At 40.0% G+C, this 25,040-nt stretch overlaps 1 protein-coding gene across 2 annotated transcripts; it reads left to right on the top strand.

Moving 5' to 3' along the window:
• The first annotated feature begins 2,226 nt into the window (after positions 1 to 2,226).
• Positions 2,227 to 9,073, top strand: LOC122069276 (heat stress transcription factor A-3-like). Of its 2 annotated transcripts, XR_006137422.1 has the most exons (7): positions 3,012 to 3,135; positions 6,198 to 6,290; positions 7,271 to 7,380; positions 7,537 to 7,646; positions 7,741 to 7,812; positions 7,911 to 8,054; positions 8,170 to 9,073. XR_006137422.1 is itself a non-coding variant. In XM_042633252.1 (2 exons), the coding sequence occupies exons 1-2, from the start codon at positions 2,776 to 2,778 to the stop codon at positions 5,367 to 5,369; spliced, it is 1,488 nt and encodes a 495-aa protein (XP_042489186.1). In that variant the 5' UTR covers positions 2,227 to 2,775; the 3' UTR covers positions 5,370 to 5,483. The 2 variants fall into 2 exon arrangements, 1 of the variants encoding a protein (XP_042489186.1); XM_042633252.1 differs by lacking the exons at positions 6,198 to 6,290; positions 7,271 to 7,380; positions 7,537 to 7,646; ... (1 more) ...; positions 7,911 to 8,054; positions 8,170 to 9,073 and adding an exon at positions 4,242 to 5,483 and having other exon boundaries at positions 2,227 to 3,135.
• The last annotated feature ends 15,967 nt before the right edge of the window (positions 9,074 to 25,040 follow it).

Raw genomic sequence — 25,040 nt, 5'->3', positions numbered from 1 at the left:
CAATTGTTTCTTTAATTTAAGGTCTGTGCAGAGTTGAAGACCTTCATTGCATACTTCAGCAGCTAATTCCCCATAGGTGTATTGCTCAAAGGGAATAGTGCCATTATGCTTTGCCTTAAGTCGATACCTAACCTTTTGAGCAAATAAGGGAGGTAATCCAGAGAGAAACTTTTCTTTCCATATGACATTGTTACAATCGTCTCTGGAGAAGAATTTAGCAAAAAAGACATCTCTATACCATCTATAATGAGATAGTGTAGGACATCGCAAATTCATTAATTGTTCTCTTGTTCGATCAGCTAGAATTTCAGCTGGTCCAACAAAGTGAAGAGTGATGGTGTAAACCAGAGTATTAACCGCGTCTTCATGATTAACATAAACAGTTCGCTGGGCGTAATTGCCATCAGCTAATTGTTCAGTCAGCTGTTGCGGAACACTGGTTGTAGCACCAATTATCTGTTGTCTAACTTCTTCAGACAAGTAGAAATCCCACCAACCACGGAGTTGGCCGGAAAATCCAGTTGCTATCATTTTAGCAACATCTGAATCGGATGAATGATTAAGCTTTGCAGCAGTGGCATACATTAACATCCGTTTCAGCACATTGATGATTTGATATTCAGATAAACCATCAATATTCCACTCGAAAATTGTATTACCATCGACCGGGAAATTGGAATTGTCTTTTTCAAGTTCAAATTGACAATCAACAAGAGAAGGTCGAGGATAATAATAATTTGTCTGAGCGGTAGGCATAACTTTTCGAGTTCTTCCCATAACTTGATTTAGCTGAGGAAGAGACTCAGGAACTGCTGCTTGATTAGGAAGCATAGATTGGAATTCTCTTTCTGCTGTTTCGATTTCAGAATCGGATAGATCAGCAAAAGAAAGAGTGAGAGCCTGACTGTCTTCAAGTTGTTTAAGGTTGTCCTTTGTGACTTGAAGTCTTTGGAGTCTAGTTACAATTTCATCAAGAATGGTAGACTCAATTTTCTTTTTAGGTGGAATGATCAGGACAGGAGGAGGTTTAAACAAGACAGACTGATTACTCCTAATTTGAGAAGTAAGCTCTTTAGGAGGAATGCTTCTAGGTTGAGAAGCAATGGTTGGCCAATCAAACTTAGTTGTCGTATGAGATGTAGATGGGGTATAGGGATGTAAAGAATTGACAATGGTCTCAATACGATCAGTTTGGTTGCCAATTGACTGAAGACAAAGGTTAGTATAGTTGTTTTGTTCAACAACGTGACTAAGCTGAGTTTCAGTCAAAGGTCTAGTATTTTGGCTGGAAGTTTTAAGCGGAACTGCAAACTTTTGGTCACCTATTTTTAAGGTTTGAAAGGGAGGATGGACAGAATCAATTTCTGTTCCTTCCTGAGAAGTAAATGTGGTGGTTATCTTCTTAATCTCACTAACTTGAGGAGTGTTAGAGGATCGATTTTCAAGAAGATACAGTTTTAACCACGAGAAAAAAGGAATATTAATTTGGTGAGTTTCCATATGAGAAACCCATTTCTCATAAAGCATATGACGATCCGAATTAGAAGGATAATGTTCTTCAAAAAGTTTTCTTTTTCCTTCATTCTTCGGAGAACGATATTCCTGAATAAGGAATCGTTTATTAATCTGGAACTTGGATTCTTCTGCCAAATGAAGCATCCGAATACCTGCTTCTTGCATATCAGAAGGTGTAGGAGAAGAAGAACCAGTTTCCTGATTAATGGGAGGCTGATATTGAGCCTGAAATTGGTCTCTAGAAAGAGGACCATAAATAGGTTGATTAACCTGAGAAGGAGTACGATTTGTACCCTGCAGATTTATGATTCCATCAAAATTCTCATTCTGAATTCTAGAAGTAGAAGCACGAGAAGGTGCTTGGAATTGAGAGAAATCAAAAGAAGAAGAAAGTACTGATGAAGAAGAATTTTTATATTCATTCCTTTTTATATTCATTCCCTCAAGTTTCGTTTATTAGAAATAAATCCACCCAACCTGAGGTGGTAGTTTTTGAAATGAAAATGACTTTTTTACCCTTATTATATCTTGAATTTAAACATCCTAAACGTCATTTTACCCTCATTACTCCTTCAACCCTAAAATCCCTAAATACCTAAATCCTCAAATCCTATTTTTCTATATCTGGCGATCCTGATCCAGACTGTGCCCATCTTGATCAGAAGCTATGACACAAAAAAAATGCACGTGGGACCCAAAAATATCTAAAGTCATGGCCCCAGCCCAACGCTGCTGTCCCGGCGGGTGGGGACCGGGAATGAGTCGAAAGAATCATAAGCCGTAGAAACCCCAACGCAGATAGCCTGTTCGAGAGTCGGGGCACTTCGTGTGTCTTATGGAGGGCCCCCCCGGTCTCTGCTCCGCGTCCGTGAGCAGAGATTGTGGCGGCAACCATCGAAGAAGACGCCGACAGACCAAGTGTACCTCACCGCCTTTCGACTTTCGACGCTGCTAGTAAATATATCAAACAGTTTGTCGGCGGAGCTCCCCAACATTCTGGACACCCCTATAAATTTCCATTTCCGTAGAATCAGTTCTTCATTTTTGGGATCAATGCCACTCTGATTCGAGATTCCCAGTTCTATCAATGAGTCCCAGAGAGTGACAATATCTTCATCCGACGAAATCTTCTCCTCCTCCTCCTGCTCCCTCTTCTATTCTGCCACTACCTCAATCTATGCAAAGCTCCGTTTGTTCTTCCCAGGCTTCTCCTTGGAGTTCGAAGAGCTTTCTTCTGCGAGAGCTTTGTCCTCTTTACTCATGGAAGCTAAACATAGCCCTTTTGGGGAGAGCAGGATTTTAGCTGGCTTGTCTTCTTCGTCGACAGAGACTGAGGGGTGTTCTGCTACGAAACAGTCTGCTTCTATGGAGAAGAGCACGACAAGGGAGTTTATTGGGGTTCCTCAGCCCCTTGAACGCCTTCAAGGTAGTCCCGTTCCTCCCTTCCTCTCCAAGTGTTATGATTTAGTCGAAGATCAGTCTCTGGATCAGGTTATATCGTGGGGATCGAGCGGTGATAGTTTTGTGGTTTGGGACCCTCTGGAGTTTGCGAGGGTCGTCCTTCCCCGGAATTTCAAGCACAACAATTTCTCGAGTTTTGTCCGGCAGCTAAATTCTTATGTGGGTATTGCTGAAACACAGCCGATATCGGCTGGTTTTCTTTGTATGTATAATTTTTCCCTTCTTCTGATCTGTATGTATTTGGATTTTTTGAACTGTAATTATATTTGATCAGGGCCAGTGTCTGTGGATTGCCCAAGAGACCATTTTTGTAGATTCGTGGAAGTGTAATATAAGACTTCTGGAGGGGTTTGGTGCTGTATCAATTTCTGTGTGTGCCCGTTTCATGTATTGTTTTATCTTATGTAGATTGTCATTGAGGCCTATTTGTAGAATTGGAATTTGTAATGCAAACCTTGTGGTTGTATCTGCTTCTGTCTGTACATGTGATTGGGATGTTCATTTCTCTTAGAAATAGTTGTGCTTGGTTAGAAATATTTGTGGAATTGGGATTTGTATTGCGAACCTTGTGGTTGGTATCTGCTTATGTTGTTATCTCAGGTTTTGATGATTCTGTTCTAGCCATCTTGTGACTGTTTTTAAATCTTATATGGTGGATCATAACAAAAGGTAGAAACCTCTTCCATCAGCTCATATTTGGCCCTGAATAGCTCCCTCTGGAAAATATTCTTCATATCTGCTAGGGAAAAGAACATCCTTCTTTCCTCCTTTGATGAATTGTTGAGTCTCTTGGCACAGTTTCTGCATATATATATATATATATATATATATTTGGGAGAAGGTTCTCTAAAGGCAGCTTGGCCCCTGTACCGGTGCAGGGACCAATGGGAGCACATGCGGAAGCATCAACAGCAGCGGGGTTTCCATTTTTCATGGGCGTGGGACGGTCATTTTGCCCCTCCCTATCTCTAGGTGTAGAGGCCACGGTGCCTTCTAGGCTTCTTTTACCCATATTTCTAATACTATCAACCTTCCACATTAACTGCATGGTTTAGTCTAACTCTAAGTGTTTTCTTTTGAGGAAGCCACTTTTTACTGGTTTACAGATTGCCTGTGCTGGCCACTGACCTGCCCATTTGCGTGATCTTGGGGATTTCAATTTGTCTTGGATGGAGTTGTCTATCATGTAAAGTTGTATTGTCTTCTCATAGGATCCATTCTTTTTCTTCCCATTCATTTTGAATCTCTTTGGTTGTTAAATCCAGAAATTCCGAAAGATTGACACTGATCAGTGGGAGTTTGCCAATGAAAAATTTGTACGGGGTAAGAGGCATTTATTGAAGAACATCCATAGGCGCAAGTCCCCTCAATTGCAGCAGATTGGCAGCTATTCTGGGTCTTCTATTAAAGCAGGAAAATCTGGATTGGAAAGTGAGTTAGATAGGCTGAGGAATGAGAAGAATCTGATGATGCAGGAAATTGTAAAATTGCAGCAGGGACACTGTGGAGCAGCTCAGCAACTAGAGGCAGTGAAGCAGAGGCTCCAGACTGCAGAGAAGAGACAAAAGCAGATGGTCTCATTTTTGCCAAAACTGCTTGAGAATCCAGTGTTCTTGGCTCGTCTTCAGCAAAAGGCAGAACACAAAATGAGTGCTTCTCCAAGGGTTAGAAGGAAGCTCATCAAGCTACAACAGCAGCAACCAGACCAGGTTCAACCAGATTCATCTATGGGAGGGCAGGTAGTGAAGTACAGACCTGACTTGAGTAGCATTCCTACTTCTTTGGGAACACAAGAGTTCAAACCAGTTCTGGAAAAGCAACTTCCTGATTCTATCTTAGAGGGTATGGAGGGGAAACTTGGTTTTGGAGCATCAGACATGCAGGTTCAAATTGGAAATGTTGCTTCAAGTGAAATGCGGCAAGAACTTGTTGGGTACTCGGATCGGGTGGGTGTGGGGACATTGTACTCGGGAACTATGGGTTCTGAGGATGCCGTCATCAAAGTAAAGAATGTGATGAGCCCCCAACCAGAAGTTATTCCCGAGTTCTATTTATCTTTGCCAGAGGATTTGGCTAGAGAGAAGACATTTCCAGACTATATGTTCCCTGGGGCTGAAAGCATGTTAAAACCAGAGGATATGTGGAGCATGGGTATTGATGCCAGCGGTGCTGCATCTAGTTGTAGCCAAGAGGTCTGGGATAATCTTGTCAATTATGATGTACAAGAGTTGGAAGTCCCTGGTGGATTATCATATACCGGGGACGTGAGTTCACAGCAAGACATGGGGGTTTCAGGAATTGACAAGTGGCTGGATGACGAATCTGCTTCGGATGATTATGAAAAGCAAAATGAACAGCTAAAAGATGATCCTTCTAGGAGTACAGGTCCTTAGGGTTTCATTTACTTTGGCACTTGCTGCCCTCACAGATGCGCATTTCATTTTTAACCCTCTAGTGGAGGGTCTAATTTGGACAATTTATTATAATATGTTGAGTATATTTTGTTCTGTTTCTATTCTCTTATTTATTTGTGTTAGATCAAACACCAAGAAATTCAAAAATAAATATACAAAAGATCCGCACGACACAGAGATTTAACGAGGTTCACACACCAGTGTGGTGTGCTACGTCCTCGGGCGAAGAAGAAAATGTTTCACTATGCAGAAGAGAGATTACACCCAAGCAGCGGCGAAAAAACTTGCCCTACAAGCCTAGCTAAAAAAAAACCCCAAAATACAATGACTTGCTCAACAAGACAATAGTATAATATATACTCCAAGTCGTGGGTCGACCCATCGGGTCGCGGTCGATCCGGTCGAACCATACCACGGGGGGTGAGCCTCCGCACCCCCATACGAGATCAATGATGGGCTCCGGGCTTGGGCCTATCGGCCCAACCTCTCTACTTCCATCACAGATCTCAGAAAACTTCTCATTCGGGTCACCACCAAAATATGTCGGAGTAGATCAATCTTCAAAACGGGTCAAGAATTCTTGACAAACTTAACAATTTGTTAGTTCATCATAACATGTGTATGCATTCTTTACGATCACGGTAATTCTGCTGATAAACATGGGTGCTTTTCTTCTTTTCCTTTGGTTGGGGTGTGAAAGGGGGGGTGAATTTTGTTCATTGGATGAATTTGTTCTCTCTTTAGCTGTATCTGCCTTGCAGAGGTCTCTCACTAACAGATACTTCTTCTGAGTGCCGAAACATGCAGGTTTGTTGACTAGGGTCTACTCTTCCATTGGCATTTGAAGAGATGGGCTCCCTTCAGATCATTCCAGCATTCACTTCTGAGTAAAGGCTGCTGGTAAGCTAACTTGATTAGTTGTTGTTGCCACATTCATATGTTATTTCGATTCCATTGTTTTGATATGGAATGTCTATTTTTATCATGGTTCTTGGGAACTACAAAGTCAGGTTTGATGGTTGTTTGCTGTAAACTGAGCTAAAACGGAGGCAACAATAGAGAGTAGTCCAGCTTAACAATGCCAGTGGGTGGGTAGTTGCCGATACCTGCAGAAACTAATTCCCAAATTCTGAGAAGATCCAATTGTTGGATCTGAGATGGCAGAATAGGATTGAAAATAGAAACTAGAAGAATCACAAATTGAGAAGGTCAGAGAGATTCCTGTAACATTAGAGCATAAAGGCTGGTTGGCTTCAACTTCTATTTGAATGGAGCTTCTGTAGAGATGAAATTAATCTCATAGTTTGAACCAGATAAGGTGGTTAGATATGCTATTATGGCAGGTCTTTGCTGCACTCAGTAAACTAAAAAACAGGGTATCACAGGCCTTCTTAACAGGAAAAAAAAGAGTCTGAATTCAGAGTAAGGGTGGAGATAACAACAGTAATATAGTCCAGAATTCTAGATAAGAAACAACCCAATATCAGAATCAAACTCAGCAGAATATTAACAGACCATGGAGAGAACTTACAGGTTTGCAGTGCAAATAGAACCTAAAACCAGAATAGAAGGGAAGGTAAGGAATGGGATACGACCAGGGTTTCACCACTGAAGAGAACACAACTAGTTAAGCTATCAAAAAGTGTAGGAGCTGTGTCTCTATTTATTTATTTTATAATAATTTCCCATCCAAACAAGACACTCGCCGTGCGTGGGAGAGATCCTTCTGAATTAGGAAACAATGAAAATAGCTACCCATGAATCTACCTTTTTTTTTTTTTTTTTTTTTCCAAGACACTAATCTTTTTACCCCTTTGTCTTACCGATCGAAATCCTCTGTTACCCTTGATCTTGCAATTCCTGTGTTATTCTACATGCAGAGAACCACAAGTGGCACTGCTGAGGTGGACGGTGGAGATTTGAAGTGAGAAGAATACTTCCAATCTGGTTTACAAGCTCCTGAACTGACCACGATTTCTTTATCGGACAGGTTAGGGGTTAGTCTTCAGATTCAAATTCATTCTCTTTTCCGCTGAAGTCTTCTCACGAACTCTCGTCCCTCTCTGCCTCACCTCTCTTTTCTGCACTATTTCTGTTGTGATCTTATTATTTTCATTTGTCTTTGGTTTATGGAAGCTCCGATCAGTATAAGTAGAGCTTTGGTTGATCCTTATGGAGTTCTGAACAACTGGGATGAAGATTCTGTTGTAGCTGGGCTATGATCACTTGTTCACCAGAAAATCTTGTTATTGGCCTGTAAGTTTTTCCCTTCTCTGCCACCACACCCTTTCTCTCTTGTGCTTGTTTATTTGGAATGAAAAATTAACTCCTATGCTCATGGGTGCTGCAGGGGAGCTTCAAGCCAGAGCCTGTCGGGAATTTTGTCTGGAACGATTGGCATCCTAACGAATCTCTGGCAAGTGTAAGATATGAAACCAAGCTTTGTATCTCTTACCAAACCTTTGAGCTTTCTTTGTTTCCTTCATTCATGATTAGTCTATTTGGGGTGTGAACTTGCAGGTTACTGCAAAATAACAACATATCAAGAGAAATTCCAGCAGAGCTAGGAAATCTTCTTAAGCTTCAGACATAGGATCTTTCGAATAACCGGTTCTCTGGCATAATTCCCGAGTCTCCAGGCCAGCTGAAGGGTCTTCAGTACATGTCAGACATTACAATCATTTTCTATAGTTTCTGATTTCTGTGGGTTTATGTTCTTCATTTGGGTTTGTTTCTGATGTCTCACTTTTACTTTTCCTTTGTTCTTCTCAATGGGAAGGAGGCTGAACAATAACAGCGTGCAGAGAAAGAGAGGTGAGGCAGAGAGGGATGAGAGTTCGTGCGAGGTATTCAGCGGAGAAGAGAACGAATTTGAATCTGAACTAGCCCCTAACCGGTCCGAAGGAGAAATCGTGGTTGGTTCACGAGCTTATAAACTAGATTGGAAGTGTTCTTCTCACTCTAAATCTCCACCGTCCACCTCAGCTGTGCCACGTGTCATTCTCTGCAGGTAGAATAAAACCGAAATTGCAAGATCAAGTATAACAGAGGATTTCGATCCTTTGTCTTCATTTGATGACAAGACGATCTTTGTGATTATCCACAGATGTTTGGGTGGCAAAAAAAAAAAAAATCAATCCCGAGTCATTTATCTGTCATAGTTTTAAATCTAAAAAATCTTGAGCTTGTCACACATTCAATCACCTTTTAACTAACACGGAGTTTAGAGGGAAATTTCATCTCATTGATCCTACCAAGGGAGGACAATTTTTATTTTTCTATTTTTTTTTTATTTTTTTGCTAAGGATGGGAATCCAAGGGTTTGATTAGTCCTGTGGGTCTATATTGACCTCACAACCGCATGGATCGGATCAATTACTGAGGTTGAATGAGAGTCATTTAACTTTCATCGAAGATAGTGAAAGCGTCAAACACTGGTGCAGAGGACATTTTTTACTGCTTAAGTATTCCAAGTAAATCTAGGAACATTATACGCTGCTAGTTTCCCTTTTGGTCCTTGGCCTCTTCAATGTAAATCTTGTTTTGGCCTTTAATCCATTACCGAAGTACTTTCTCTGTACTAAGTCTTACCAACTTCTAGGGTTTGATTGGGAGACGTTTTCGTACTAGAGCCCACTGTTGCAAGGGCAAATGAGCTGAATCTCTCGGAAAAAGAAGAAGAAGAGAAAAAAAAAGAATGAATGGAAATCTTTTTCCAAAAAGGTAAATAAAAAAGGGAGTGAAAAAGCATGAACGAAAAATGAGTGAAGGAAAAGGGAATGAAAATAAGAGGGACAAAAAAAATCAAAGGGGAATTCGATTACCACATAAGGGGTAGGAAAGAGAAGTCTCTAAAAGAATTGAAAATGTAAAATGATTTGAGGGCTAAAAACGCCAAGTTCACTTAGACCATCCTTTGTAATCCGGTCCTAAGTTCCATTACAACCTAGCGAGTCTCCTTAGGCTTGATGTGGTGGGTTGCTTGTTGATCGATAGCGTCGAACTCACATAGCTGAGGGAACTTAATTATCAAAGGCTTTGATATCCTTGGGATGAACTACATTTGATCTAATCCTCATCCGAAACTACCAAAATCTCTATTACCAAAGAAAGGAGAAATCAAAAGGGGGGTCTTCCTTCAACTACTGAAGGAAGAGAACTCAATTTGAAAAATCCTAAGAACCCAAAGAAATCTGCAAAAAAATATATGTTGACTCCTAACGGAATTCAGATTGTGCTAGGAGGCACTTGGGTTGTTTACGGACTACTGCTAAGGGCCCAGCACATCTGAGCCAGCATATCTTCCCTGGCAAACATTGAGTAAAAGGGTAGGTATTCGTTTGCTATATTTCTAGTTTGTTTTCCTTCATTTGTAAAAAAAGGTATAATATATAGAAGAAAAGAACTCTGGCCGCTCACGTCTCTATATATGTTTAAGCACAAGCTAAAGTGAAAAGACGGCAATGCTCCCTTCCTAGATCCTCCGTGCGGCCTCCCACTGGTTTGCGCATTGATAGAGTTGCCATACCAGCAGATGGGGCTCTCTTGCCCATATATATATATATATATATATATATATAAAGTCAGTTAGACTCAATACACCCAACACTATACAAAAGTAATGTTGACTTAAAACTCTGGTGAAATGCTTGAATACGCAATGAAAAGAAAGAAAAAGAAAATATATACGACAAAAGTAATCACTCGCTTACAACTCTATAAATACCAGAATACACAATGATAAGAAATGAAAAATACCAACATACAATGTATTGTACAAAAGTAGTCAACAACTTATTATACCTAATATTTTGAGATTGCGGCCAAAGTTGTCTTTCCATGCTCGGACATTATAGGATTGCAATGAAAAAAAAAAAAAAAAAAAATACAAAAAATGCAGATCATATGCTTAATATTCATCGACTTATCATACTCGTGCATGCCCCAATTGTAGCTGAAGTTAAGTGACATACGTGAGCGTGTCCAGATTGCGATGAAATGTAATACATGTGTGCGTGTGTGTGTGTGTATATATATATATATATATATGCATGTGTAGCCTTTTTGTGTGTGTGTGTGAGAGAGAGAGAGAGAGATAAAACTTTATAAGATGTGTAAAAAAAAAAAATAGATATCTTGTGAAGAAAATTTTATGACCAACACAGCTCCTTTTTATGAGAGATTGAATGCTGAAATACAATCCAAACTACTCTATCGTAACCTACATGAATTCCTCTAGCATATGTCCAACCGTGATCAAGGACAAGCTCTCCTTAGAAGCAACCTCCTTCCTCCAACTTTTGTGTTCTCATTTTATATAATCTAAACTATATAGAATAAGGGATCATGGAACAAAGCAATTTTTATTTTTCATTCTTATTTATTTCATGTGAAGTTCATATCTACCCATCTTCTCTCATCACATCAACGAGAATTTCACCAAGGATTTGCAAAAAATGAACTTACTGTAATTCCTGAACCCCAAATCTTCACATTTTAAAGTTGGGATTCTAGCTCAATCTCCCAACCTCATTCAAAATTGAATTTCCTCAAGAAAGAGCACTAGTTGGAAACACTCTGAAGTTAAAGATTTTACTACCTCAATAAGAGATGAGAGAGGCTACAATAACACGATCAAACAATATCTATAGAAAACATAATTCATTGATATCATTAGATCATAAAAACAAAAAGGAAAAAGCTCATGAGAATCTTCACATAGTCCTTCACATCATGCACGTCTTGCATATTCTACTCTAGAGCCACTTATGAGTAGAATGATCATTTGGTTACAGTGCTTACCAAGAGAAGGCAAGGCCAAGATAGACTCCAAAGTCCTTCCCGAATGCTATTGTGTTAGCACTATTTGTGCCCTCCTTAGTGAGTCCACCACATGAGTCTCTTGGACCACAACCTCTATTTATATTGGTAGTATTGAAATACATATGAGGTTCACAATAATCGACGTGATTAATAACAACTCATATATTTTATATAAAATACATGTGCATTAATTTGTGTATACCACAAATAAAACCTTTCATCAAGCAAACCCTAACCCTCCCCCTGTGCTATATATGAAAATCAACACATTTTCTCGATTGGAATACGTATGAGATCTGATACGCCATCATTGGGGGTAAACGATGCAATGGCCCAAAATGGCACCCCATTAGAAAAAGTTATAATACTTAAAAAAAGATTTTAATTTATCAACTTATTCTTTTATTAAATCAAATTATCCCAAATTGAAAAAAAATAAAGAAAAGTACAAAAAAAAAAAAAAAAAAAAAAATGGGGCTTGACCTTTAATTTATCAGCTAATATTGTAAAATAATTGCAAAAAGTCATAACCACTTCCCTCTTACATAATCCATTTAAAAGCCTTTTTTTTTTTTGGTGGGGGGTGGGGTGGGCTAAAAAAACCATGAGAAGGGACTTGGTGGATTTAAACCACCATCCTAGGTGTGGAACAATTTTCCACATCACAAGTACTATACCATCACTTTCTTCACGAATCTGACTTATGATTGTTGTTAGAAATTTAAAATGTAACCGCAAGCGTACGGATCAGTGTCGCTACGGGTTGAACACAAGGAGAGCAGCCACTTTATTTTTGGCTTCTTTTAATAATGCGAAAGTGAACCGATTAATGGTTGTGATCTAATCTAACTACCGTCCTAAACATATGTATCTAAAATAACATCCTAACCATTCATCATCTAAGAATTTAAATACGCAAGCCACGCAATTAAAATTAAATAAATAAATAACTAAAAATAAATAACCCACACAATTAAAAAGCAATGAAGGAAAAAAATGTTGAAATAAAAATAAAGCAAAAGAAAGGGGATAAAGCTAGAGAGAGGCTCACAAGTAGGTTTCTCTACTTAGCTCGAGGAATGTATCATAATATGAACTTCCCTATTTGACCAGAGAGTCACTCTTACAAGGGTTACTCTACTTGGCTTTAGGGAAAATGAGACAATTAAAATAAAAACAATAAAATGATGGTTCTATGGCTAGGAGGGGCAAAGCCAACACACACGCTAGCCATGAACCTTTGGGAAAGAAAAAGCAATAATGTAACGAGTGAAGTTAAAATCCTAAATTAAGAAAGAAAGGGTAGTCAGAAGAGGGAATGAGAGGGGGGAGAGAAGACTGTTGAAGAAGACTACCTACCTGAATCAATGTTTGAACTTGAAAGCTTGGCTGATTTGAGATACTGCCAACCCCAAAAATCAGATCTGGAATGAATCAAATCTGAAATTTCTAGGCCTGGAGAAGACAAATCTTAAAAAAAAAAAAAAAAAAAAAAAAAAAAAAAAAAACTGAATTTGAAAAAGAGATGCTCCACAGCTTGTCACCTTGTCACCTAGATCTAAGCCTAGAAATATAACTTAAAAATTACAACTCAATTGCATAAATCATAAACATAAAAGGCTGAATAAAAATAAAAGAGCGCTTGCATTAATTGAAATAAAAAAAGCTATTACAAAAGTGATTAAAGTAAAAATAAAGAAGAACTAAAACTAGAGAGAGAGAGAGAGAGAGAGAGAGAGAGAGAGAGAGAGAGAGAGAGAGAGAGAGAGAGAGAGAGAGAGAGAGAGAGAGAGAGCGAGCAACTAAAAAAACCCTGGAAGAAAAATGTAGTCCCTTCTCCCCTTGTGTTGATTCTATTATATAGAGAACGGGGGAGGGAAGCTAACGATTTTAGCTTCTAAGAAAAAATGATTTTTTTTTTATTTTGTTGATGAGGTGACGGAGAGAGAAGAGAGAAAACATGTGGAGAGAGAATCTCCCACTTGGATTTGGACAATATTCTATTTTAATGAAAAATTCCACTCATGCCCTTGTCTTTTTCTTTTTTCCTATTTTTTCTCTTTATTTTCTCTCTCTTCTTCAAACTTGTGCGCAATGGCAGCCAAGAGGTTTCAAACTTGAGACCTCTTAATAAGCAAGGGATTTTGCATACCACAATTCATCAACTATGCTAGTTAGTTGTTGTTACCAAAAACGAATCTTAAATCACTTAAGGGTGTGCTCCATCGATCCTTATTGGCATTTGAAATATTCCTTATAGTCCTGGGACAACTACAGACGGGCTGGTTTTGCATGTCGGTTTAGTTCTAATCCATTATTCTTTTTCTGGTCAGAAAAGAATAATCACTTGTATGGTTGACCAAATAATGTATACTTTTAATTGAACATGTCCATCTTGCTCAGAATTTCGTTTTCTTCACAACCATGAAAAGAAATAGGATCTCTTTATGTGTAAAATTGGAGATATAGCGCCCGATAGTCCTTAAGGCCTTGAAAATATAAAATCTATAAAAAGAGAGTAAAACCTAAGGTAGCTTCATTCTAAATATGTAAAATGCGTGTTTTACTGCCCTAGATTTCACACATAAATATGCTCATCAATTGCGTACCGGAATCATATAATAGTTATCAACCATCTGAGGAAAAACATAGAAAGGAAGTCAATCAATCACTTCCAATTAATGTGTTAACATTAGAGGTTTGCCAAAATCATTCGCTTTTACTTAACCAAATTTGTTGATTCACACGACTTAAAAATTAGAAGTACTTTCTTTTCTTTTTCCCTTTTTTAATCAGATCAATAAAGTGGGCTGATTTTGGTCGAGCTACTTAAGAAGTATCCTAAATATCCATGGAGCTAAAACACCTAAATGTGTCACATTGCATGGCTAAGAAATGAAAAAAATGCTCTCAGATACCACACCACCCCCCCCCCCCAAAAAAAAAAAAAAAAAGGAAATTTCATCTTGCATTGTCAAGGACTACTACTCTTGCATCCATGCCAAAACTGTTAGCAAACAATACAATTCAAGAATAAAGAGGAAAAAATGACCACTGATGCCGATCTGAAAAGACAATTCATCAATCTAATTCCTAATCCTTGAAAACACAAACATTGTTCAATTGCAACTTGCAACTGTTATATATATATATATATATATATTTTAAAGTTATTATGTAACTTGTTTAATGGTTTATCTTTCCACTAGCTTTTTTTTTTTGGAAAATTATTTGGACACCACTTTGTACTATGGTCCGGTTGCTCGATACTTCTTAAGATTGAAAATATTACTTAAAACCCCATGAAACCTAGCGGTATTAGCTACCATTAGTGGTTGAATGAAAAATATTATTTTCCATTCAAATTCAGCTCTAAGTTCTCTAACATCATGGAGAAGATATCATGAATGCCAAGGGGCCTAACCAAAACTGAATAGGAGCAAGCTTGGGGTTAGAGCTATGCCCAGGCATCGGCGAACAGGCCAATGGGAGTCTGGTTAAGCAACTAAGTGGGGAAGTGCGGTCTTTACACGTTCGCTTATTATGTGACTTTCTTTTTTTTTAGTTATTGCCAGTTTATTAGTTTATCTTCCCACTTGTCTTTTTTTTTTTCTTTGGAAATTATTTGGGCACCCTCTTGTACTATGGCCTGATTACTTGACACTCCTAAAATTTGAAATATCACTTGAAGTCCCATGAAACTTGAACAATCTTGTCCCGAAACATTCTCTATGGTCTGAAGAAATCCAAGGAGGAAGGGTGGAACATGACATAAGTTTAGAGTGACTCAGAGGAATCGCAGAACTTAATTTGGTATAATAACATTTATTCGTGGCCTTGGAATGCAATCTCCCTTTTTTTGAATGTACACAAATCACTCTCCCAATTCACTTTCTGTATTAATTCGTCAAATGAATATGTGCTATTTTTTAAGCACATTGCTACTTTAGCTATCCATAGAAAAGTCAAAATTCTGGATACATGTTCAATTGTTAATGTTCTCAATGCATAGGAAAGTCAGAATTCTGAATACAGTTTCAATTGTTAATGTTCTCAACTATATCAATTAATGAAGTTTTCTTTTCTAAGAAAGAAAAAAGATAAGGCATACCTCCACTCAAGGAAACATCTAGCTTAAGATCTATTGCATCAGTAGAACCATGCTAAGCAAATCCAATCATCAAATTGCATCATAAGAACTAACTCGCTTTACACTCTACTATTCTCATACTATCATTTTAAATAGCCTTATCGAGGTCAAAATTGTTCTGTAAATCCGATTTGAAATACCTACTCTTTCAGATCTAGAGAGTCGGAGCAATCAAATCACATAGTAACTGAATAGTTTCTACAAAAAAGAAAGCTACATAGCAACGAAATTGATTACATCCTTAGAGCACATAATTACATCTTATGCACCCAGTTGATACGCATAATCTATATCTATATTCACCATGTATACATGCAATTCCACTGTATAATATCTTAAAAAAAAAAAAAAAAAAAAAATTGACATTACAGGTTAAAAAAAAAAAAAAAAAAAAAAAAAAAAAAAAAAGGTAGTAATATTAGGGCGTGGTATACACATGAGAAGTGAAAAAAGAGATCTACAAATATAAATGCACACAATCACTTCCTCTCTCAAAACTGAATGCTCTACCTCCACATAATGGGAAGGCATGGACACTATATGGTAAGGCATCACATCATACAACCGAAAAACAGCTTTCTAGGGGATGCAAGGGCTAAGACCACATGGTGAAAACACCAACTTGGACAAGAAATTTGGAGGCACCAAAAAATTTCTCACCAATTATGCATATCAGCAGTAATGCTTTTTACAAGGGGATGGTATACCATGTGTATATGCCTTATAGCTTTTTTCGAATCAGTTTCTCCTAGCCACTCCTCATATAAGCTCTTTATCAGGAGATTCTCAAAAGGATTGGCAATCAAAATCTCCACACCAATATAGTCATAGGAATTCAGGACATATACAGATTTTAGAATAGATGTATGCATGTACACGCGTATGGTCTCTATTCTAGTTCTATCATCGGCTATGGGTTCGAATCTAAGAGAAATTCTAGATAATGTTTGCTACCTTGAAATTTCAAGAAAATCATAGACGCATGGCCTGGTGAATAAGAAAATCACATCTCCACAGAGCAATAACATTAGAGAATGATAAAATATGTTCAGGAATGCCATATATCCTTATCGAACATGTATGAATGACATTCATTTTATAGTGTAATGAGAATATTTTTCTTTTTAAATTGAAGTTCAAGGAATTATCAAACATGCACCTCATCGATTTAGAATTATGATAGAGAATGGAGACACATGGGAGAGGGTTGAGGGAGAGATTTTTTATGGGATATTGAGTTTTCTAATAAATATGACAAGAGAGAGAGAGAGATCAGATATATAAGGATATGTTAGATCAAACACCAAGAAACATGAATAATAAAGAGACAATAGATTTGTACGACATAGAGATTTAATGTCACACCCCGTTTGCACAGAACCGGACCGGTGACCGGGTTAACTCCGGTTAACCCAAACCTGCCAGGATCATCTGATACAATACCCAACCACAGCATACACACAACTAAGATAATCGTTCAAAAGTTCAGCGGAAGACTTAATTTACCTGTAAATACCCCCAATATACTTGATACCCAAATTGTAGTATATAGATAAATACATGTGGGCCCATAGGCATCATATTTACACAAAAGAATAACAATTCACATATCAAGTACACAAAAATGGGTCATCAAAAGAATCAAAAAGTAAAACTCTGCACAACGTCAATACTGCGGTCCTGTAGCACAACCCTCGCACTTGCAATCCGTACCGTGTTCATACTTCTCGGGGACCCACCAATCCTCATCAGAAAACTCAACTGTGGGGTCCGACCCTTGATCTTCAGGCTGGTGACCTGTAAAATCATCTAAAAGAGGTGCGCACGTGGGATGAGCTCACTAGCTCAGTAAGTGAAAAGAAGGACCACACAACAATCCACACAACAATCACATCCATATGCACTATATGCCATGCAATTCATTTTAAATCTCATCCACCTAAGCAACATTACTAAGTCTTTGGTTTGGTGTTACTACAACTACAGTGCGCGTATGCCCCGGGTACGAGCCGCGAACTCCATCCCGCGATATGCCCATAGGGTTGTCGGAGAAGGCCCACCGTGAGTACTCGAAAAAGTAAAGCATGCTGACTACCGACTCTCAACATAAAAATAAATGACAGAAAGTAAAGGTGCTGACCCCCAACAATTTAAAAGTAGTACGATTGGCCTCTTGAATATACCACTGAGGTTGCCAACTGTCCTAATGACCAGTCGGGCATATATCTAACCGCCACAGTGACCCGACAACCGTGACCACTGCTTTCCCCCAAGTGATAACCCAACACCTCAACCCCTATTGGGAAGGGTCATAGCACTGGAAGATGATAACCCTAAACCGCATGCTCCTATATGACATAGTACGATTGCATAGTGCCACTGCGTCCCATTCCATGGGCCACCAATGCACTCATTTCCAACCCGACTGTGACATCTAGTCTAATAATGCATCATGCACAGCGATCCCATCATTCATGATATAAGCACAACAATCATTTAGCATTGAGAATATAAAACACAACACACATGTCATAATCATATGAGGATGACTAAGCTACACATAATTTGCATGATGACATGGCTAGTCTAGATACAATTGAATGATGCCAAAAAAACCTTAAAATAAAGTCAAACGTCATCTCCCCACTTACTTGTTGTGTACAAAGACTCACGCCTGGTACGGTGAGATCCAATGCGAGAAACATAAATTTTAGTGAACCTATCATAAGTAAATGAGATTAGCATTTCACCACTTTGGGGTCAAAACTAACAAGATTTGATGACTAAATCATGTTTAGAATCATAAAAGAAGGTTGCCCGTCCGTTTTGGGTCCATTCGGACACAAAAATCACGTTGGGGGCCTCTCGGGTGGGTCGGACAGCCCACCTATCACAGCCCACCTGTCTTCTCAAGTGGGCGGGCCGGCCCATCGGTCTTCTCAAGCGGGCTGTTCGGCCCACCGATCCTGGCCCATCGGTCTTCTCAGGCGGGCTGTTCGGCCCACCAATCCTGGCCACCAGTCCTAGCCGAGGGCTTGCCTTCTCAGGCGGGCTGTGCGGCCCACCTGTCCTAGCCCACCTGAGAGGGCGAAAAATTGCCCTCTTCCTTGAAACTTTCCCCAACCTTTGCAAAATCAAATGGGGCTTTTTCAATCACATTTTCCACCATCCAAGGTCTTATAAGATGATTCTAACCTAGATCTAAATTATATTTAAGGATTGAAAAACCATCTTACCTTCTTTGCTCAAGAACTCTTTCAAAACCCCAAAATCACTTCTTAGCTCAAGAAATCATCAATGCTTCTCCAATCTTATAAACACTTCTTCAAATCCTTCAAAATCAACACATAGACCATCTATTAATCCTAAGATTTATCATTTCAAGGGGAATTTATAAGACCTCAAGGAACTCTACCCAAATCAAGGGTTTTACTTGGGTTTGGTGAAAGTTTAAAAAACATAGCCTTTGCTCACCTCCAATCATAGATCTCATGTTGGGGATCACTCTTCCGGCGTCGGAATGGGAAGATCAAACCTTGGCGCTGCTTAAATCCATATCTTCTTCCTCTTCCTTCCCCTTTCTTCTTCTTCGTTCTCTTTTCTTCCTCCTTTTCTCTCTCCTCTTTACTCTTCTCACCAACTCTTTTGTGTAATAATGAGAAAATGAAAAACATAATAAATGCTATTTATACTTTTTAAAACATCTAGTAACCACATGGGTGGGTCACTCAGGTGGGCGGATGCGCCCACCTGTGACCGCCCACCTGAGGGCCGAAAATTGGCCAACAAGTGGGATTTTGATGGAATTCGACTCTCGGCACAAGGTATATTATACGTATACACTTTAGAATACGGCTACATACTAGCATTACTCGTATATGGCCTTATAATATGTGCATGTGCATGTCTTGGGTACACCCGTCTCCTCTGGCACTGACTCGGACTTGTCTGGCCAACCTGTGTTCAAGGTCACCCTTACCATCATGGTCCATAAGGAACCCGCCTTAACCCTCTCTGGTTCGGGTCCTACATGGATAAACCGGGTCAACCGTGTAATTAGACCAGGTTTAAAAAGTAGGGTATCACATTTACCCCCCCTTTTTGAAAATTTCATCCTCGAAATTGGTGTACCTGGTTGTTCGAAAAGATGAGGATACTTGGCTTGGACTTCATCCTCTTTCTCCCAAGATGCTTCTTCAAGTGAATGATTAGCCCATCACACCTTTACGAAGGAAATGGAGCAGTTACGAAGGGTTTTCACTTTTCGGTCCAAGATTTCAGCTGGCTGCTCTGTATAGGTCATATCAGCTTCTAGATATTCTGGTTCCACGGGTAATACATGCGATGGATCGTGAATGTATCGCTTCAGCATGGATACATGGAATACGTTATGAACATTCCCGAGAGAAGGTGGCAGAGTAAGCATGTAGGCTACTGAGCCAACCCGAGTTAAAATCTCAAATGGGCCAATGTATCTCGGGCTCAACTTACCCTTTCTATGAAATCTTTGCAACCCTTTAGTAGGAGAAATCTTGAGAAACACCTTTTTCTCCTGCTTGAAACTCAATGTCTTTCCTACGGTTGTCTGCATAGCTCTTTTGACGTGACTGAGCTGCCTTAATCCTTTCTCGAATAACATCGACCTTGTCACAAGTCATCTGTATCATTTCAGGTCCTAACATTCAGCGTTCGCCTACCTCATTCCAATACAGGGGAGTTCTACACTTCCTACGATATAATGCCTCATATGGAGCCATCCCAATTGTAGCTTGGTAACTGTTGTTATAGGTAAACTCCATAAGGGGTATATATTCTTCCCAACTACCACACATTTCCATTGCACATGCCTTGAGCATGTCTTCTAATATCTGTACAGTTCGCTCCGACTGACCATCAGTTTGTGGGTGGAAAGCAGTACTCAAATTCAATTGTGATCCTAAAGCATGCTGGAAGTTTTTCCAAAATCTAGAAATGAACCTTGGGTCCCTATCTGACACAATGCTCACTGGCACTCCATGCAAGTGCACTATGTTATCCATATAAAGTTTTGCTAACTTGGCCATGGAGAACTTGGTCTTGATGGGAATGAAATGAGCAGTCTTAGTAAGTCGATCAACTATCACCCATATCGCATCCATCCCCTTAGGTGTGCATGGTAGTCCGGTGACAAAGTCCATTGTAATCCTATCCCACTTCCAGTCTAGTACTGGGAGTGGCTGAAGAGTACCATAAGGTCGATGCCTCTCAGCTTTTACTTTTTGGCATGTAAGACAAGTCGCCACATATAAGGCTATTGTAATTCTCATGCTTGGCCACCAGTAATTTTGTTTAAGGTCTTTATACATCTTTGTACTTCCAGGGTGGAGTGAGTACTCGGAGCTATGTGCTTCCCACACTATCTTGTCTTGTATCTCCAAATCATCAGGCACACACAACCTACCTCAAAACAATAATGCCCCATCGCTGGCTAAATCGAAATCAGGGTCGTTCATTATTTGATCTTGAATCTTAACTCTGATCTATTGCAATTCAGGATCCAAAGGTTGTTTCATTATCACCTCTTGCCTAATAGACGGATGCACCTATAGAGCTGCTAGGGATACAGTCAACCATTCAAGGTTTTCTAGTTGATGTTCAAGCTCTAAGGTTGCTCCTTCATATAAGAGGGTTTCATCCATTAGCATCGCCTCTTGTACGAGTGGTGGGTTGATTGCTAAGTATGAGAGTGACACAGTTTGTGTCTTCCGACTCAATGCATCTGCCACTACATTAGCCTTGCCAGGATGATATTGAATGTCACAGTCATAGTCCTTCATGAGCTCGAGCCATCTCCTCTGCCTCATGTTCAAATCTTTTTGGGTGAAAAAGTACTAAGGCTCTTGTGATCACTGTATATCTCGCACTTCTCCCCATACAAATAATGTTGCCAAATCTTTAGGGTAAAAATGATTGCGGCTAGTTCCAAGTCATGAGTGGGGTAGTTCTTCTCATATTCCTTTAGTTATCGGGATGCGTACGCTATCACCTTACCTCGATGTATGAGAACACAACCCAACCCAACCTTAGAAGCGTCAGTGTAGACTGTCATTCCACCTGTGCCTTCAAGGATGGTCAATACAAGGGCCGACACCAACCTTTTCTTTAATTCTTGAAAACTCTTCTCATATTCCTCTACCCATTCAAATTTCACACCCTTTTTGGTTAACTTAGTCATTGGTGCTGAGATCCGAGCAAAATTCTCAATGAAGCACCGGTAGTATCCAGCTAAAACCAAGAAACTTCTAATTTCAGTTACATTCTTAGGGCTTTCCCAATCTACTACTACTTTCACCTTATCAGGATCCACCTCAATTCCGGTGTCAGACACTACGTGTCCCAGGAATCCAACTTGCTTAAGCCAAAATTCACATTTACTGTATTTGGCAAACAATTGTTGTTCTCTCAACCTCTGTAACACCATCCTCAGGTGTTGAGTGTGCTCCTCTTCTGTCTTAGAGTAGATCAAGATGTCATCAATAAAAATAATTACCCATTTATCAATGACATCGTGAAATACTCGATTCATTAAATCCATGAATGTTTTTGGTGCATTGGTTAACCCAAAAGATAACACTAGGAACTCATAGTGACCATACCGAGTCCTGAACACTGTCTTGGTTATGTTGCCGCTCTTTATCTTGAGCTGATAATAGCCTGATCTAAGGTCTATCTTTGAAAATACCTTTACACCTTGTAGTTGGTCAAACAAATCATCAATGCGTGGCAATGGATACCAGTTCTTAATGGTTAGCTTATTCAATTCCCGGTAATCGATGCACATACGCAAGCTGCCATCCTTATTGTTGATAAACAAAACTGGGGCACCCCAAGGTGAAACACTTGGGTGAATAAACCCCTTCTCCAATAATTCTTGCAACTGCATCTTTAATTCCTTCAATTCGGCGGGTGCCATCCTGTATGGAGCTTTAGACACTGGAGCTGCTCCAGGAATCAAGTCTATGGCAAATTCTAACTCTCTATCAGGCGGTAGTTACATCAGATCATCTGGAAAGACATCGGCAAATTCTTTAACCACCTTTACCTCTTCTAGAGGTGTAACCTTTGCATCAACATCAAGTACCGATGCTAAGTAACCCTGACATCCACTTTCCAACAACTTTATCGCTTGAAGAGAGGAGCCGAGGACCTTTCTAGCCCGTTTCATTTTATCTGCTTGGTATACCAATTCTTTTCCTTCATCATCTATCACCCTAATTAATTTTTCGGCACACATCACATTAGCTCGATGGGCCAACAACCAATCCATGCCCAGTATAACGTCAAAATTCTGCATGTTGAATTTAATGAGTTGTGCATCCAATTTCTTCCCACTGATTTCCACTGGGCACGACCCATATACCTCCTTCAACTGTGTAACTTTGCCAGTAGGCATACTAATAATCATCTCATGATCTAGTGTCCTGAGAGACATACCAAGTTTCTCAGCAAATCTCTTATATATGAATGAGTGTGAAGCTCCTGAATCAAACAAGACATAAGCTGGTATACCCGATATAGGTAGAACACCTAGTGCAACAATGCATATAAGTACAGCAGGTCATCAACATTTAGCATAAGGGAAATATTAAATTAGAATGTACCTGCTACCACTTTCGTGTTGGCCTCAGTTTCCTCAGTTGATAAGGTATACATTCTTCCTTGTGGTTGATTCCCCCGAGTTAAGGGAGGTCTGTATGTAGAGGGCTGACTGGAGGGTAAGGCTGGTCTAACTCGACAGTCTTTAGCAAAATGCCCAAAACTATGGCAATTGTAGCAACGGACCTATGACGTCGAAACTGGGGCAAGGCCCCTTTGCACTTGACCTGATGCGGATGGGGGATGGGGTGGCCTTGTGACTGTAGGCACCGTACTAGTGTTTGGGTGAAAAGATGTAGAGCCCGGACCACCAGCTGGTCGGGGAAGGTAGCCAGATGGCCTATAGGGCTACCTGTATGTAGGCCCAGAACTATACGACCCACGGTATACCTTGGATGAGTTGCCCATGTCCAGAAATGGATTAGTCCTCTTCCACAATCCAGGTGTGAGGGACTGTTCTCCCTTCTGCTTATCTTCCATGGTTTTAGCCTTTTGCACAATCTGGCCATAATCTGTCAAATCTAAGACCTCAAGCACTGACCCAATAGATGCCTTTAATCCCTTCAGAAATCGTGCAGCCTTTTCTTCAACTGACCTCATATGCCTAGGGGTAAAATGGAACAAGCTTTCAAACTGCTGCTGATACTCAAGGATAGTCTTATTCCCTTGAGTTAAGGCCATGAATTCCGTCTCTTTACGGTCTCTGAAGCTACGAGGGTAATGGTTGGCCAAAAACAACTCCTTGAACTGTTCCCATATGGGTTCCGGATGTGCGGCCAACAATATAGGCTTAGAGGCTTGCCACCAAGAGTTGGCTTCATTCTTGAGTTGCAGCCCCACACAAATAAGCTTCTGTGCCTCAGTGCACTCAATCACCTCAAATATCTTTTCTAGCTCTTGGATCCACTGGTCCGGCTCTAGAGGATCACTTCCCACCTTAGAGAATACATGTAATACCCTACTCCTTAAACCCGATCTGATTACACGGTTGACCCGATTTAACTATGCAGGATCCGAACCGGAGAGAGTTAGAGTGGGTTCCTTATGGACTATGATGGCAAGGGTGACCTTAAACACCGACTGACCCGACAAGTCCGAGCCAGTGCCAGAAAATACAGGAATACCCAAGCCGTGTACATGCACCTATCATAAGGCCATGTACGGATAAAGCAGGTATGTAGTCGTATATTAAGGTGCATACGTATATTACATCGTATGCCAAGGGTGAGGTTCGTGCCGAGGCCCGAACTCTATCAAAATCCCAAGTTTTGGCCCTCAGGTGGGCGCATCCACCCACCTGAGTGACCCACCCATGTGAATTACTTAGTATTTTAAAGAAGTATATATAGCATTTATACTTTCTTTTCTTTTCTCATTTATGACACTCGTACGTTGGTGAGAGGAGTAAAGAGGAGAGAGAAAAGAAAGGGAAGAAGAAGGGAAGAGAGGAAGAGGAAGAAGAGATGGATGTCATCGGTGCCGAGGCTTGATCTCCCCATTCCGGCGCCAGAAGAGTGATCTTCAACACTAGATCTACATTTAGAGGTAAGCAAAGTTGGGTTCCTTAAACATTCACCATACCCAAGTAAAACCCTTGATTCGAGTAGGGTTTCTTGAGATCTTGTAAATCCCCATTGAAATGATGAATCTAAGGTTTAATAGATGATTTATGTGTTGATCTTGAAGGATTTGAAGAGGTATTGACAAGGTTGGAGAAGCATTGTGGATTTGAAGTGATTTTGGGGGTTTGAAGGTGTTCTTGAGCAAAGAAGGTAAGATGGCTTCCCATCACTTGAATCTAACCTAGATCTTGGTTAGAACCATCCTACAAGACATTGAAAGTGTGAAGAATGGGTTTGAAAAAGCCCCATTTGAATCCCCAAAGAATGGAGGAAGTTGGGAAGAAACAACAATTTTCCCGCCAAGACCGGTGGGCAAGATCGGTGGGCCATCTGGCCAGCCTGTGGGCACCCGCCTAAGAGGGCAGGGCCCTCGGGCACAATCGACGGGGCTAACCAGTGGGCCAACCTGCCCACCGGTCT

This window comes from Macadamia integrifolia, unplaced genomic scaffold (assembly GCF_013358625.1).
Source record: "Macadamia integrifolia cultivar HAES 741 unplaced genomic scaffold, SCU_Mint_v3 scaffold570, whole genome shotgun sequence".
Lineage (NCBI taxonomy): Eukaryota > Viridiplantae > Streptophyta > Magnoliopsida > Proteales > Proteaceae > Macadamia > Macadamia integrifolia.
This window is presented reverse-complemented; position numbering and strand designations above follow the sequence as displayed.